At 35.0% G+C, this 14663-nt stretch overlaps 1 protein-coding gene across 6 annotated transcripts in view; it reads left to right on the top strand.

The window, feature by feature from the left end:
* Positions 1-725: 725 nt before the first annotated feature.
* IL6ST (interleukin 6 cytokine family signal transducer) overlaps positions 726-14663 on the top strand; it is a 30658-nt gene continuing 16720 nt past the window's right edge. For 3 of the 6 annotated variants that reach the window (XM_065873604.1, XM_065873603.1, XM_065873602.1), the window contains exons 1-6: positions 726-789; positions 6300-6605; positions 7507-7627; positions 11506-11672; positions 12225-12379; positions 14188-14347. In XM_065873604.1, coding sequence (XP_065729676.1) covers positions 726-789; positions 6300-6605; positions 7507-7627; positions 11506-11672; positions 12225-12379; positions 14188-14347 — 973 coding nt within the window. Of the gene's footprint in view, positions 790-6299; positions 6606-7506; positions 7628-11505; positions 11673-12224; positions 12380-14187; positions 14352-14663 lie in introns of those variants that run through there. The other 3 variants (XM_065873605.1, XM_065873607.1, XM_065873606.1) reach the window with 3 other exon arrangements.

The raw sequence follows: 14663 nt of genomic DNA, 5'->3' as shown, positions 1-14663 counted from the left end.
CTTCATATAATTGTCAGTGTCAATGCTGAGGCTTATCATGTACTTTTAACTTGGTAAAGAACTGCCACATTGTTTTCCAAAGTGTATCATCTTGCATTCCTATCTGGGTTGTTTTAATTTGTATCTCACTATGAGTGAGGTTGAAAGTATCATTTCATATGTTTGAGTTACTTGTATTTCCTTCTCTATAAACTGCTTGTTCAGCTCATCTTGCCTGTTTTCTTCTAAAAAGGCAAGATGAGGTGTTGGAATTTTTTTAATGATTTGTAGGCATTCTTCATATGTCAGGAGATATTTTTGGTCAGGCTATGAATTACAAAAAACTCTTTCCCCCATTTTGTCGATTATCTTTTGAAGTTGCTAATGCTGGGTTTTGCCATGTAGAATTTTGTCTCTCTGAAGCTCTCAGTCTCACAGAGTATTTACTAATAGTGCAAGACTTCATAATACAGAAACAGAATTGCTCTTTTAATTAACCTTAAAGTATAAATTGTTTCCCAGTAATATTTTATGTAACCATAACTTTAGTGGGAATAAAGAAAAATATTCTGAAGACTTCAACTTGTTTTCTGCGTTCTCATAAGAATTTTACCACCTTTTAGAAAACAGCTATACAGTGGAAACAAAAGAGCTTTAGAAATTGTGTCTGAATTTATTATGTGTATTAAGAGTAAAAATATTTAAAATAATATTACATGTGTCTTTTACAGAAATATCTATGCAAGATGTTGACATTGCAAACTTGGATAGTGCACACCTTGTTTATTTTCCTCACCACTGAATCTGTAGGTAAGGTTCATGAAATATCCTACCTCCCAACCCCACAAATTAGGTTTGTGTATTTTTGTATAATTACATAACTAAGCTCATGTTGAATAATTAATTATGCTTATATATTTATTCTTTCTAGGATCATTATTGAGAGAATGATGTTGTCTTAAAAATGAATTTAAGAAGTAAAAAATACTCTTGATAAATTATAATTTGAGTTGAAACACTCAATTACTCAGTAATCTTAAATCCTGTTTATCTATACTAACAGTAACTTTAACGTAGAGAAAGAAAAAAGGGTTTATTTTGTTTGTTTTTATAAATAAAGAAATAGGAAATTTGTTAACTTTTAGCACGTCACTCCTTAACCTTCACTCCAAAGGTGTCACTGAGCAGCAGTGTGATTGTGATAACAGAAAAAAGAGGTCACCTAGAGCAATACTGCTCATACTAGACCACAGCCTGTCTGAGAACTGGTTGTTTTTGATCCACAATGAGATGAGTACAGAAATTAAGAATAAATGTTTAGAAACTCTTTTAACAATTTGACATAGCCATGACATCCAAGCATGTGATCAGTGGACTTGTCCCATTGAACATTAATATAAAACAAAAGTATAAGTTTGTGAAAGATCGGGAGAAGAAAACCTAAACTGATCCTTCACCACAGAGAGTTTGAGAAGCACTGCTCTAAGTCAAGCCCTCTTCAAGTTCAAGAATGCAGCCTCTTTTTAAACAGTTGAAATGATACAAACCTTATGTTGAAATTTTTCCTTATTTAAGTCTTTCCTTAGTCTTGAACCCAAATTTTCTTCCTTGTAACTTTTTCTCATTAATCCTAGAAATCCTTCTATAGTAGGCCCACTTTCCTTTCCCATGTTCAACTCTTCAAGTATTGAAGGACTGCTTTCCTGTGTCTGTAACCCCTCTCTTCCCCAAACTAAATTTACCTAATTATTCTTTTATAGGACTTGGCTTCCAATCTATATGTGCTAATTACCCTTCTGACTCTTCTCTTAGTTTCCCATATCACATTTAAAATATAATACCATCCCACCTCTCCTACTTACCAACTATGAAACTTTAGCCATTCACTTAATCTGTGTCTCAGTTTCCTGATCGGTAAGATGGGGATAATAACGGTCCCTAACTCCTAGGGTTATTGTGAGAATTAAATGAGTTAATATACAGAAGGCATTTGAGCAGTGCCTGGCCCACAGTAAGAATTATAAAAAGGATAGTAATAATATATTATTATTTTATATATTTATTATTTATTATTTTATTATTATTATTGAATAAAATGCACTTAAAAAAATTAATGTATCAGAATTAGACATGGTCTGAATATAGTGATTTTATTACTTACTTTGATCTGAACATCATTTTTATTAAAGCAACATAGTTTTTTGCCCACTAAGATACACCATAGTTTCATGTTAAGCTACCTACCAGTCAGTGAAAATCCTCACATCTTTTTTTTTTAACTTGATTTATTTTTGGCTGCATTGGGTGTTTGTCGCTGCATGTGGGCTTTCTCTAGTTGCAGCAAGCGGGGGCTACTCTTCGTTGCGGTGCATGGGCTTCTCATTGCGGTGGCTTCTCTTGTTGTGGAGCACGGGCTCTAGGCACACAGGCTCAGTAGTTGTGGCTCGCAGGCTCTAGAGCACAGGCTCAGTAGTTGTGGTGCACGGGCTTAGTTGCTCCACAGCATGTGGGATCTTCCCGGACCAGGGCTCGAACCCGTGTCCCCTGCATTGGCAGGCGGATTCTTAACCACTGCACCATCAGGGAAGCCCTCTCAGATCATTTTCACATGACTTACCTTTTAAGCCATTTCTCCCTGATATATTTATTTCTTATCAACCTAATTAGGAGATAATTTTCTCTCTTGCAAAATCCATTAGCCTATCAGTCTAATCTTTCAACATAATTTTGAATCCTAATGTTATCATCCAAATTGTTGGCAATCCATTATAGTCTTGTCCCTTGCTGATTTGATAAATATGTGTGTGTGTCTCTCTCTCTGTCTCTCTCTCTGTTTTCCCCCAAGTTATTGATAAAAATGTTGAAAATAACAGGACTACATTATCTATTACTGCCACACAGATTACTCTAAAACTTCATGCCTTAAAATGACATTACTTATTATTATGGTTTATGTGGGTCAGGAATACAGACAGGCACAGTCAGACTGATTCTTCTTTGCTCTGATATCTGGGGCCTCAGCTAAAATATTCAAAGATTGGGGGCTGGAATCATCTGACGGCTCATTTACTTATATGTCTGATATTGATGCTGGCTGTAGACTGAGGGCTTTGCTGGGGCGCTTGGCCAGAACACCACACGTGGTCTCCACGTGCCCTTGGCTTCCTTGCATGTGGCTGGGTTCCAAGGGCAAATGTCCCAAGAGAAAAAGAGAGCTAGTCAGAAGTTTTATTTTTTTGATGATCTAGCCTTGGAAGTCACTTAGCACACTCTGTTGGCTGGAGCAGGCATAAGCACCTTTACAGATCTGAGGACAGGAGGGGAATACAGACCCCATTTCTTTGTAGAAGGAGTATCAGTCACTTTGTAAGCTGAGCATGTTCAATGGGATACATATATAGGTATGACCTTCGTTGGAAAATACAGTCTGCCCCAAGGACTGAGGGCAGGCACTTCAGCTTACTACTTAAGTCTCCCTCTCATTGACATTTTTAGTCAGTGATTTTTTTATGTATGAGTAATTAACCAATTAAAAATCTATTAGTTTGAAGCTATGAAATTTCTGTTTTGTAGATCAAGAATAGCTAAATATCAGCAGTTTCATAATGTTCATTCTAATATCTGTTTTTTTTTTTTTATAAATTTATTTATTTTATTTTTGACCTCATTGGGTCTTCATTGCTGCACGCGGGCTTTCTCTAGTTGCAGCGAGTAGGGGCTACTCTTCATTGCGGTGCGTGGGCTTCTCATTGTAGTGGCTTCTCTTGTTGTGGAGCACGGGCTCTAAGGTGCACGGGCTTCAGTAGTTGTGGCACACGGGCTTAGTTGCTCCACGACATGTGGGATCTTCCCGGACTAGGGCTCGAACCCGTGTCCCTTGCAGTGGCAGGTGGATTCTTAACCACTGCGCCACCAGGAAAGCCCCTCATATCTGTTATAGTATATTCTAATCCATAGTTCTTCATCTTGTCTACATGAATATCCCAACTAACTTTATTAAATACCTTTATTTAAATTAAAATACTCTTTTTAAAATTTGATCTCAAGTAGCCTAGTAGTCCTATAAAAATGAGTTTAGTTTGGTATGGGGTGGTTTTAGTGAGCCTGTGTTTCACTTTGAAAACTGGAACATTTGCCCATTTCTAGTATTTCTCTTATTCTGTGTGATTAAAAATTGTTATTTAGTCTCTGGTTATGTCTTAACGTTCTTTAGTACTCTGAAGTATATTTCATAGGTACTGTTCCCTCTAAATATTATAGAGAAATTAAAACAGGAATGATTTTACCAAGGAATAAAGTAAGGTCAAGGGAGTTTTAAGGACTGGCTCAGTATCAACAAGGTAACTTATTAGTGTGCCACAGATAGAAATTTAGAGTAGTTTGTGCACTGGGACTTGCCATAGACATGTATAAATAATGGCAAGGTCATGTAAATAGGCCACATCATAGGTTTTGAAACAAAGAAATAAACATTCTGACTCTGGGCCTTATGGGTTTTATGAGAGATACGGAATAAGAAGATAATTATTTAGCTTTTTAAAGTAGTTTTATCCTTTGTGCAGTCTAACCTGGGACCAAGTTGGGAATTGAAAGAATCTGCCTGATACTTGAGGTTGACTCGGTAAAAGTATCTCAGTGATCTTTATAAAATAAAGGGTTGAAGTAAATGATCTCCAAGGTTTTTCTCAGTTTCGTAATTCTCTGATTCTGTATGTCTTCTACCTTAACTGCTAGAACCAGTCACCTCTAAGAGACCCTTCCAGACCCCATCAATGTGACTAGATTACTTGTCTCTGGAGAGTAGTAGTAATGATGATAGGCTACCATTTATTGGAGGCCTGTTGAATACCAGGCATTGTAGTAGGTTCTTTACATAACTAATTTCTAATCTCAAAAATCTTTTCAAGATAGCCATTTTTAGGGAGGGTGGGGGGGAGGGAGACGCAAGAGGGAAGAGATATGAGAACATATGTGTATGTATAACTGATTCACTTTGTTATAAAGCAGAAACTAGCACACCATTGTAAAGCAATTATACTCCAATAAAGATGTTAAAAATAAATAAATAAAAATAAATTTTAAAAAAAGATAGCCATTATTAACTTCATTTTCCAAGTGAAGAAATTGAAGCTCAGATAGAACTTCAAATCCCATTGGTAAATGGCATTCACCAGAGAAAGCTGCCTTAAGTTTCTAGACAGTGAGGATAGAGAAAGAGAATAGAATCATGCCAAATATTTGAGAATTTTATTTTGATCGTACTAGATAGCCATTAAATAATTTAATATAGGGAAATGGCATATTCATTTTTGAACAGTAACTCTGGCAGCTGTATGTAAGATAAACTAGGAGATCAGACAGTGGTATAGTATGATGGCCTAAGCACCAGCAGCCAAAATAGGGTTGATGAGAAGAGGTTGATACACATACTAGGAATACAGAAGACTCAGGGGAGGAGGCTAATTAGAGAGAGGGGACTACGGGTTATCCGGCCTAGATGGCTGGATGGGAGTGGTGTTGTTAGCAGAGGTAGAGAAATAAGAATAAGAAAGAATAACTTTGGGAGGGACTATGATGCATATAGCTTTAGACATGTTCATTTTAAAGTACTTACAGAATATCTCAGGTGGATGTCTTATAAGCCATTGAAAACTTAGGAAGTTAGAGCCAGAGACAGGGGTTTAGATGTCATCAACATGGAGTAGGTGATAGGTGAAGCATATGGTTGTATTTTATTTTTTTATACAATTTGATTTTTTGTTTTTTAATATGAGATTTTATCCCATATACTTATTGTGAAAACCAATGTATTTGGCCATCTTATTCTAGTCTTTGTTTTTTACTGCTCCCCTGCTCTTTCCTTTTTGTCTGATTTTGATACATGAACAATGTAGACTATCTTTCCATGCCCCCATTCGCACCTCCAAAGGAATTCAGGACTGGCGAAGAGCAGAGACCACTGCCTGTCTTCTGGAGAGTCTAATTTAGACACTGGGTCTGAATCGAGAAACAGGATTGGGGGCAGAGCAAATATGAATCATGCTGCAGGCAAACTGTTTCCTAAACAAAGTTAAAATATTATAAAAAGCTTGCATAGGTTTTTTTTTTTAAATCCAGCTCCATCTGCCATATAATTTGTATATTTCTTTACAAATTTAGACATTAAGTTCTGATCATATTAAATTTCACAGTGTTTCTTCTTTTTTTGTGTCTTTAGAGATATTTTAATGAAGATTGAGGAACTGCATTGATGCAGAATATCATTTTGTACCAGAAAAGTTCAGTCCATTTTTATATTTTCTGTTATTGTTCCTTTTCAGGAGAACTTCTAGATCCATGTGGTCATATCCACCCTGAATCTTCAGTTGTACAACTTGGTTCTAATTTCACAGCAGTTTGTGTGCTAAAGGAAAAATGTATGGATTATTTTCATGTGAATGCTAATTACATTTTCTGGAAAACAAACCATGTTATTGTTCCTTTTGAACAATATACTGTCATAAACAGAACAGCATCTAGTGTCACATTTACAGATATATCTTTATTAAATATTCAACTCACTTGCAACATTCGTACATTTGGACAAATTGATCAGAATGTTTATGGAATCAGAATAATTTCAGGCCGTAAGTGTTTTACTTTTTTCTTATTTCAGACTTTGTCATGACTGTTGAATTACAACTTTAATGTCTGTTGTCTATTGGTCTTTATGAAATGCAGAAGCTGTCAGCTCAGTGAGTTTTGGACATTTTTTTTTTTAATGAGCTTAGAAGTAGAACTGCATTTGCATTACAAATATACAAAAAACCTAAAGAGTAACACAAGTTTTATATTTTTCCTGAAAGCCAAGTATCTGTCCGTTTTCTGGAAAATTATTTTGACATTAGACACCCCCAAAAAATGTTGAATTGAAATCTGTGACTGTATTCATAGTAAGTTTCAATTTCCCTTAGTTGCTGAGAAAATGCAGTGTAAAGCAACTACCTGAGAAGGTGAATAAATACTGGAGAGAGTCCTTCTTCCGTGTTGAGGCAAATAAGTAAACTTAGTATGATCCAAGAATGGATTACCAAATTTGTGGATCACCTAAAACTATAATTTTGGCATTTGCTTTTCCTCCAGCAGAGTTTGGGAAGGCAATAGGGAGAGAAATATAAATGAATCATTTTTGCTTCTATTTAATTGCCTCTTCCTAACATTCAAATATTATTTTAAAATACATTTAATGGAGAAGTCAGTTGATAATGTCCAGCTATAAATGAAAGTTGATTTTGTGTAGAAAATTAATTTGAAACATACCTATTAATGATAATTATGATAGAAAATGTATGTTACTATCTAAAAGATTTGAATTTAAATAGAAAAGAAATTAATTTTTTAGTCACCAGTCTTTCATTATGTCCTTTTTTCTTGGGTTTGTTTTATTCTATCTAATTTAGGTTGTTTTAAATGTCTAGAGTAGTATATAAATTGCATGTTATTTGTGAATATAAAGCTTTTTGAAAATTTCTAATTTCTCCCTTTTAGTGCCTCCAGAAAAACCTAAAAATTTGAGTTGCATTGTGAACGAAGGAAAGAAAATGATGTGTCACTGGGATCCTGGAAAGGAAACGCACCTGGAAACAAACTACACTTTAAAATCTGAATGGCAAGTTATTTTAAATTTGTTATGCATTGAATTTATTAAGTTAGCCTTTGGTGCTAGAATTTTTATTTTGTCAAGTAGTAATACTAAATGCAAAGTTTTAAACATTTTATTTAACTTTTTATTTTAGAATATCTGAAACGTGAAAGTAGAAAGAATTGTGTAAGAAATCCTCATGTGCTCATCATCCACCTTCAATAATGATCCGCTCATGACCAGTCTTATTTTATATATACCCCACCCCAGATTGTTTTAAAGAAAATCTAGACATCATATTGTCATATCCATAAATATTTTAGTACATCTATCTAAAAGATAAGGACACTTTTTAAAACAACATGACGACATAGCTAAATGAAATTGAAAATACTTTCATATTGTCACATTTTTAATCAGTGTTCATATTTTCCCGGTTGTCTCATAGATATATGTATGTATTTTTACATTTGTTCAAGATGTAAATAATCACCATATATTGCCAATTCATATGTTTTGTCTCTCTTAACCGTAGTTTCCACCTCTCTCTCTCTTCTTTCTCTTTGCAATTCAGTTATTAAAATAATGGTTACACATTATTTAATACATTCCTCTGTCCCTTTATTTCCTAAAACTTGCCATTAGATCTAGAATCTTAATCAGATTTTCTTTTTCTTTTCAAAAATAATTCATAGGAGTATGTGTACTTCCATTAGGAACAACCACATAATGTTTGATTGATTTTCTTATGCTAAGTTTGAGCAATGGTTTCGGGTATTTTAAAATTCCCCATTAGTTTTTTTTCAAACATAAAGAAAAGTTGAAAGAATTTTACAGTGAACGTTTATACATACTCATTACCTAGATTCTACAATTAACATTTTACTATATTTGCTTTATCACATACCTGTTTATCTGTGCATCTTTGTCTCCATCTACCAATCTCTTTTTTTAATGCATTTCAAAATGAGTTACAGACGTTTATATACTTCACCCTTAATCACTTCAGCATTTACACCATTAATTAGATTAATTAACTAGATGTTTACAAAAACAGGAACGTTTTTGTTTTTAGGTAAAATTTATGTATCAGTATCTCTTGGGACTTCGCTGGCAGTCCAGTGGTTAGACTCCTGCTTCCACTGCAGGGGGCGCAGGTTCGATCCCTGGTCGGGGAACTAAGATCCTGCAAGCTGCATGGTGTGGCCAAAAAAGAAAAGAAGAAAATTTATTTTTCTCTCAAGATATACTTACATATCTTAAGTGTATTATTCAGTGAGTTTTGACTAGTGCATATACATCTGTGTAACTTAAACCCCTGTCAAGATACAGGACACTACTGTACTGTTAAACCCTCATGCCCCTTCCCGGTCAATCCCAACCACCACCCTATTTCACCACATTCCACAAGGCGACTACTTGTCTCATTTCTTCCCTATAGACTTTTGCCTGTTCCAGAATGTCATATAAATGGAATCATAAAGTATGTGCTCTTTTTGTGAAAGGATTAATGACTCAGCAGAATGGTTTTGGAATTTAACCATGTTGTTTCACATTAGTTTTTCACTTAAAGGTTTGAGCATTCATCAGTGATCATTATTTATATATGAGGTACAAAATAATGATATTTTATCCTTTTCTTCTTTTTTTTTTTCATCCGAAATACTTAAAGCTTTTCTCCATCAACTATTGGTTACCCTGACGTACAGTCCATATAAGAGAAGCAAAATGGTGTTAATATTTTCCATTTATTAACCAGTTTTATAAGTTGGTTCCCTACCATCCTCCAAAGGTAGATGTAAGGGGTTTTTCTCCTCATTATGGATTCATATTTAAACATATTTGATGTGTTTTAATCCATTACAGTTATTATTCTTCTTAAACTTAAATCGCCCCATCTTTGGTTAGTGGGAACTTTTCACATTGGCTCATCCTTTTGACACAGCTTCATTAGTCTTTGATAGCTTCCTGATTTCTGAAGTGACATGATGTTCCAGGTTCGTCTTAATATCAACCATTTCCTAAGTAGTCATGGTTCCAGTTAGTGTGAAGTACTATTTAGAGACTACAGTCTGGGTGTTAGGAATCTCATTGCTACTGGATTGTTGTTTCTAGGGTTTTTCAGTGGAAAGAGCTAAGAATGTTTTTAAGATAAAATACATCATGAACTCATACTGGTATTTCCAATTTAAAATCCAGACTATAGGTTTTTACTTAATTCATCTATCTAACATCTATATCGCCTTTCTTCTATGCTGAAAACCTTAATTCCCAGCAACACCAACATAATTATTCATTTGCTTTATTCCACAGTAAACAAAACAGCTACAGAGTAACAATTCCAGTATTAGCACCAACAATGTGATTACTAAAAAAGAATTTTAAGGTTGTTTTTCTCTCACTAAGGACATAATTAAGTTACTCTTTTAGAGTTACTTGAAATAGTTCCTTTCTGTGTGTTACACCACCAACTCAATATAAGAATTCATATGTTTCATTTTGCTTTCCGTTTTTAAGAATTTTATTCATTGTGTAAAATAATAAATTAACCCACACAAATTTCTAAGACAAGATATGTTCACAGAGGTCTCTGTTCCCCGTGTCCTTTACCTTATTTCCTCCCTCCCTCTAGAGCAGGGGTCCCCAACCCCCAGGCCACGGACCGGGTCTTTGGCCTGTTAGGAGGGGGGTTGCACAGCAGGAGGTGAGCCGCAGGCAAGCGAGCGAAGCTTCATGTGTATTTACAGCTGCTCCCCTCCCCTCGCATTACCGCCTGAGCTCCGCCTCCTGTCAGATGAGCGGCAGAATTAGATTCTCACAGGAGCGCAAATCCTACTGTGAACTGCGCATGCGAGGGATCTAGGTTGCGAGCTCCTTATGGGAATCTAACGCCTGATGATCTGAGGTGGAGCTGAGACAGTGATGCTAGTGCTGGGGAGCGGCTGCAAATACAGATTATCATCAGCAGAGAGGTTTGCACAGAGACCATAATAAATCAACTGCTTGCAGACTCACATCAAAACCCTATCAGTGAGTGGCAAGTGAAAACAAGCTCAGGGCTCCAGTTGTATAATTATTTCATTATATATTATTGTAATAATAATAGAAATAAAGTGCACAATAAATGTAATGTGCTTGAGTCATCCTGAAACCACCACCCCACCACCCCCGGTTTGTGGAAAAATTGTCTTCCACGAAACTGGTCCCTGGTGCCAAAAAGGTTGGGGACCACTGCTCTAGAAGTTGCCTGTTTTGGTTTAGTTTTGATTTATCCTTCTGTTTTAAAAAATAGCAAGTATATATATAAATATTCTTAATTGATACATAATTTAAACATATGTGAATAAATATAGTCACATCACTTGAAATTTTCTGTGGTGATAGAAATCAGAAAGTGGTTGCCAGGGTTTGACTGGAAAGGGATTGAAGGAATTTTCTGGGGTGATAGAAATTCTTATCCCTACCCTATCACCTCCTAGCATACTGTGCTTTGAAAAAGCATACTGTGCTTAAAGAAAGACATTGCTGGTACAATAAAGATTTTGTTTCAGGAAAGGAAAGAAACAGTACTAATATCACAAGAAATTTTTAGACAAGGTCAATTTTTAGACAAGGTCAATGGGGATAGAGCATAACGTTCTAAATGTGATATTCTTGGAGTAAAATTTTGAAAATAATTTTGTGTTTTAAGATATAGATCAAACTCAGTTTTAAAGAAAAACAGGTGAACTTTTAACAAATTTTGATTTTAGTGTTCAACAGTTTATTCTAAACTTATTGGAATTAACTTTTTTATTCTAAGCTATAATGATCTGGGTCTCATCAAACTCTTTTCAAGTAACCTTTTTCACTCTAATTTTTTCAAATCTATTTTTAATGACTGATTCTACCATTTTTGTATTTAGGGCCACAGAGAAGTTTGATGATTGTAAAGCAAAACGTGACACCCGCACCTCATGTACTGTTGATTATTCTCCTGTGTATTTTGTCAACATTGAAGTCTGGGTAGAAGCAGAGAATGCTCTTGGGAAGGTTACCTCAGATCATATCAATTTTGATCCTGTAGATAAAGGTAGTTATAAACCTAAATTTGAGAATTTATTAGAATATACAATGGTTTTATAAATTAGTTTTAAGTTTAATTAATGTAGAAATAAGCATTTATTTTATTATCTTAGTGACTTATACAAATTCACTTTATCAACAGCATAAAAAATAATTTGGAAAAAGAAAAATATCCATAATCCAACCACACTCACAGCTGTTTTCACTTCGACTGTTATCTTCTGGTATTTGTCCAAATATCAAACATTTTATAGCATTGTAATCATAATATACATGTTCTATTTTTATTCTTTTTTTAAATTTCATATATCATAAATACTTAACTGTCTTTTAATACCTGAACCTGAAAAGATTAACACATGTAATAAACTGACAAGGAAAAAAACTAGAGTTTCTTTAGGAGCCTTTCCTTTCCATTATAATAGTATGGCATAGCATTGCTTTTAGAGAAATTATTTCATTTGGTGAGAATAAAAGAATACTGTGAAATAAAATCTAAAGAGTATATTTGACTTTGTATAAGAAGTTATAATCTATTGGATCTATTTTAATTCTTCAGTGAAGCCCAATCCACCACATAATTTATCAGTCAGCAACTCAGAGGAACTGTCTAGTATTTTAAAATTGACATGGATCAACTCAAGTATTAAGAGTTTTATAAGACTGAAATATAACATTCAATATAGGACCAGAGATGCCTCAACTTGGAACCAGGTAAATTGAAAGTTACTGTTTATTCAAATAGTCTTTCTTGCAACCCACTAACCTAAAAATCCCAATCATTTTCTGAATGTCTTAAGTTTCTGGTTATGTGAAGTATTTTGCTTGACACCTCTTCTAGATCTGTATCTCAAGCAAGGACCAACAGGAAGACATCCAGATAGAAAATACAATTTTGCTCAATACAGTAGCTTTCAAGTGAAATATGGAAGTGATGCAGGATGATAGGGAATAGCATTTTTGACAACAGGTGAAAGGACCACAAATAACAGGAAGTAGATTAAGTAGAGGAGTAAAAATGAAGAGATTATGCAGATAAGGTAGAGCAGGAGTTAGCAAATGACATCTGCAGGCCAAATCCAGCCTGTCATCTGTTTTTGTAAATAAAGTTTTCTTGGAACACAGCCACACACATTTGTTTACATATTGTCTCTGACAGTTTTTGTGCTACATAGAAAGAGTTGAGTAGTTGCAACAGAGACCATCTGGCCCACAGCCTAAAATGTTTACAATCTAGCCCTTTATAGAAAGTTTGCCAGCCCATGAGGAAGGGATTGTAAGACTGAAAAGGAAAAAGACAGTGTACCCAAAGATGATGCTACCAGCAAAAGAAGTACTTGGAACTTTTCAAAAGGCTATCACCATAGCATTGAGCTCCCCATACTATTCTTTGTTGTAACTCCATTTATCACTAACAAAATGCTTTTGCTTTGTTTCTCTGGTTGCAATAATGAGCTTAGAAGGGAATTGAGCCCATGACCTTCCTACTGCTGTCCTCCATTCCACTTATCTAAAGGGCTCAGAATACAATCAGAAAAAGCAACAAACCAAAATGGATTAATGTTTCATGTTGTACATGAGGATTGTACAGAGAGGATACATACCAGAAGTTCTTCAAAATATTTTTTAATATCATAGAATCTTAATTCATTGGTACAAAAAAGACTCGACACCTATTTGGTATTCAGTGTTGAAATCTCAGAGCAGAGTGGTAGAAAGAACCTGTTACTTATCTGTCTTTATTTCCTGAAAACCAAGTTTATCTACAAAGATAGCTTTTCTTTTTCTTAATTGGGCTGGATATCTTCCTTTTGCCTATCTAGATCTACACTGTACCCTTCTCCACCCTACTCTTTATCTTGAGATGCTGACCTGTATGGATTTTATCTGTTGGTTCTCTCTAGTTTCCTAGTGAGTTCCTAGCTAATGGGAGGAGGGGTCCTGGCAAGAGAGAGAGGAGAGAGAGAAGTGAGATCAGCATATTTATTTTCCCTGCTTCCTCCCTGGAGCTTCCCTGTCTCAACCTGAGGTCACTGCTTCTCTCAAGTTAACCCTTTGTGACCCTGTTCTTCCAGGTTCTGGTACCGCCCCTCATCCCTTTGGGTCTAAAGGTGGTAGCACCTAGAAGCCCCAGAGTACTGCCTATACTATCTAAGGTTTCCCTACACTCTGCCCATACTTCCTATAGTAAACCCTCCTTGAATTAAATTCTAATTGGAATTCCCATCTTTTTCCTGCTGAGACCCTGAGTGTTATAAGAGCATAGAAGAAAGAAAGAAAGAAAAGAAGGGATAAAAGGATTAGTAATAGATGTTTCTGTATTTCCCAAACCTATTAACTTTACTGATTTTGACTGCTTATTCACTTGCATTTATTTCTCTCCAGAGCTTGAGTCAAATTAGTCTTCTTTCATTAGTTATTAGTCTTATTTCATTAATTAGCTTTTAAAATCTTAGGCAGTTTAGAAGACCTATAATAAATACCTTTGGGGGTTTTTTTTGGTCAATTTGCTTTGTTTTCAGATTCCTCCTGAAGATACAGCATCTACCCGATCTTCATTCACTGTCCAGGACCTTAAACCTTTTACAGAGTATGTGTTTAGGATTCGTTGTATGAAGGAAGATGGTAAAGGATTTTGGAGTGACTGGAGTGAAGAAGCGAGTGGGATCACATATGAAGATAGTAAGTAAATAAGTATATGAAGAAAAAAGCATTGGAATTCTGATTATAAGTTATGTCTGGTTTTAATAATACAGATCTCATTGCTTCTTATTTTGTGATCATTTTATTCAAACTGATATTTTACACTTCTTAAAGGATATCAAGTATAAAATCTAATATGCATTATTGATAGTACAAACCTTTTTGATACCTAATTAAAGAAAATTATGGAATAGTGTCTTAGATACCACGAGAAAACCATTAACGGTTTGTAAATCCAGAACATTTTATTAAAGGAGAGTAGTCCAGAAATCTCTCTAACTAGAGAATCATATCC

Source organism: Phocoena phocoena, chromosome 3 (assembly GCF_963924675.1).
Source record: "Phocoena phocoena chromosome 3, mPhoPho1.1, whole genome shotgun sequence".
NCBI lineage: Eukaryota > Metazoa > Chordata > Mammalia > Artiodactyla > Phocoenidae > Phocoena > Phocoena phocoena.
The sequence above is the reverse complement of the archived record's forward strand: the minus strand, read 5'-3'. Positions and strand labels throughout refer to the sequence as shown.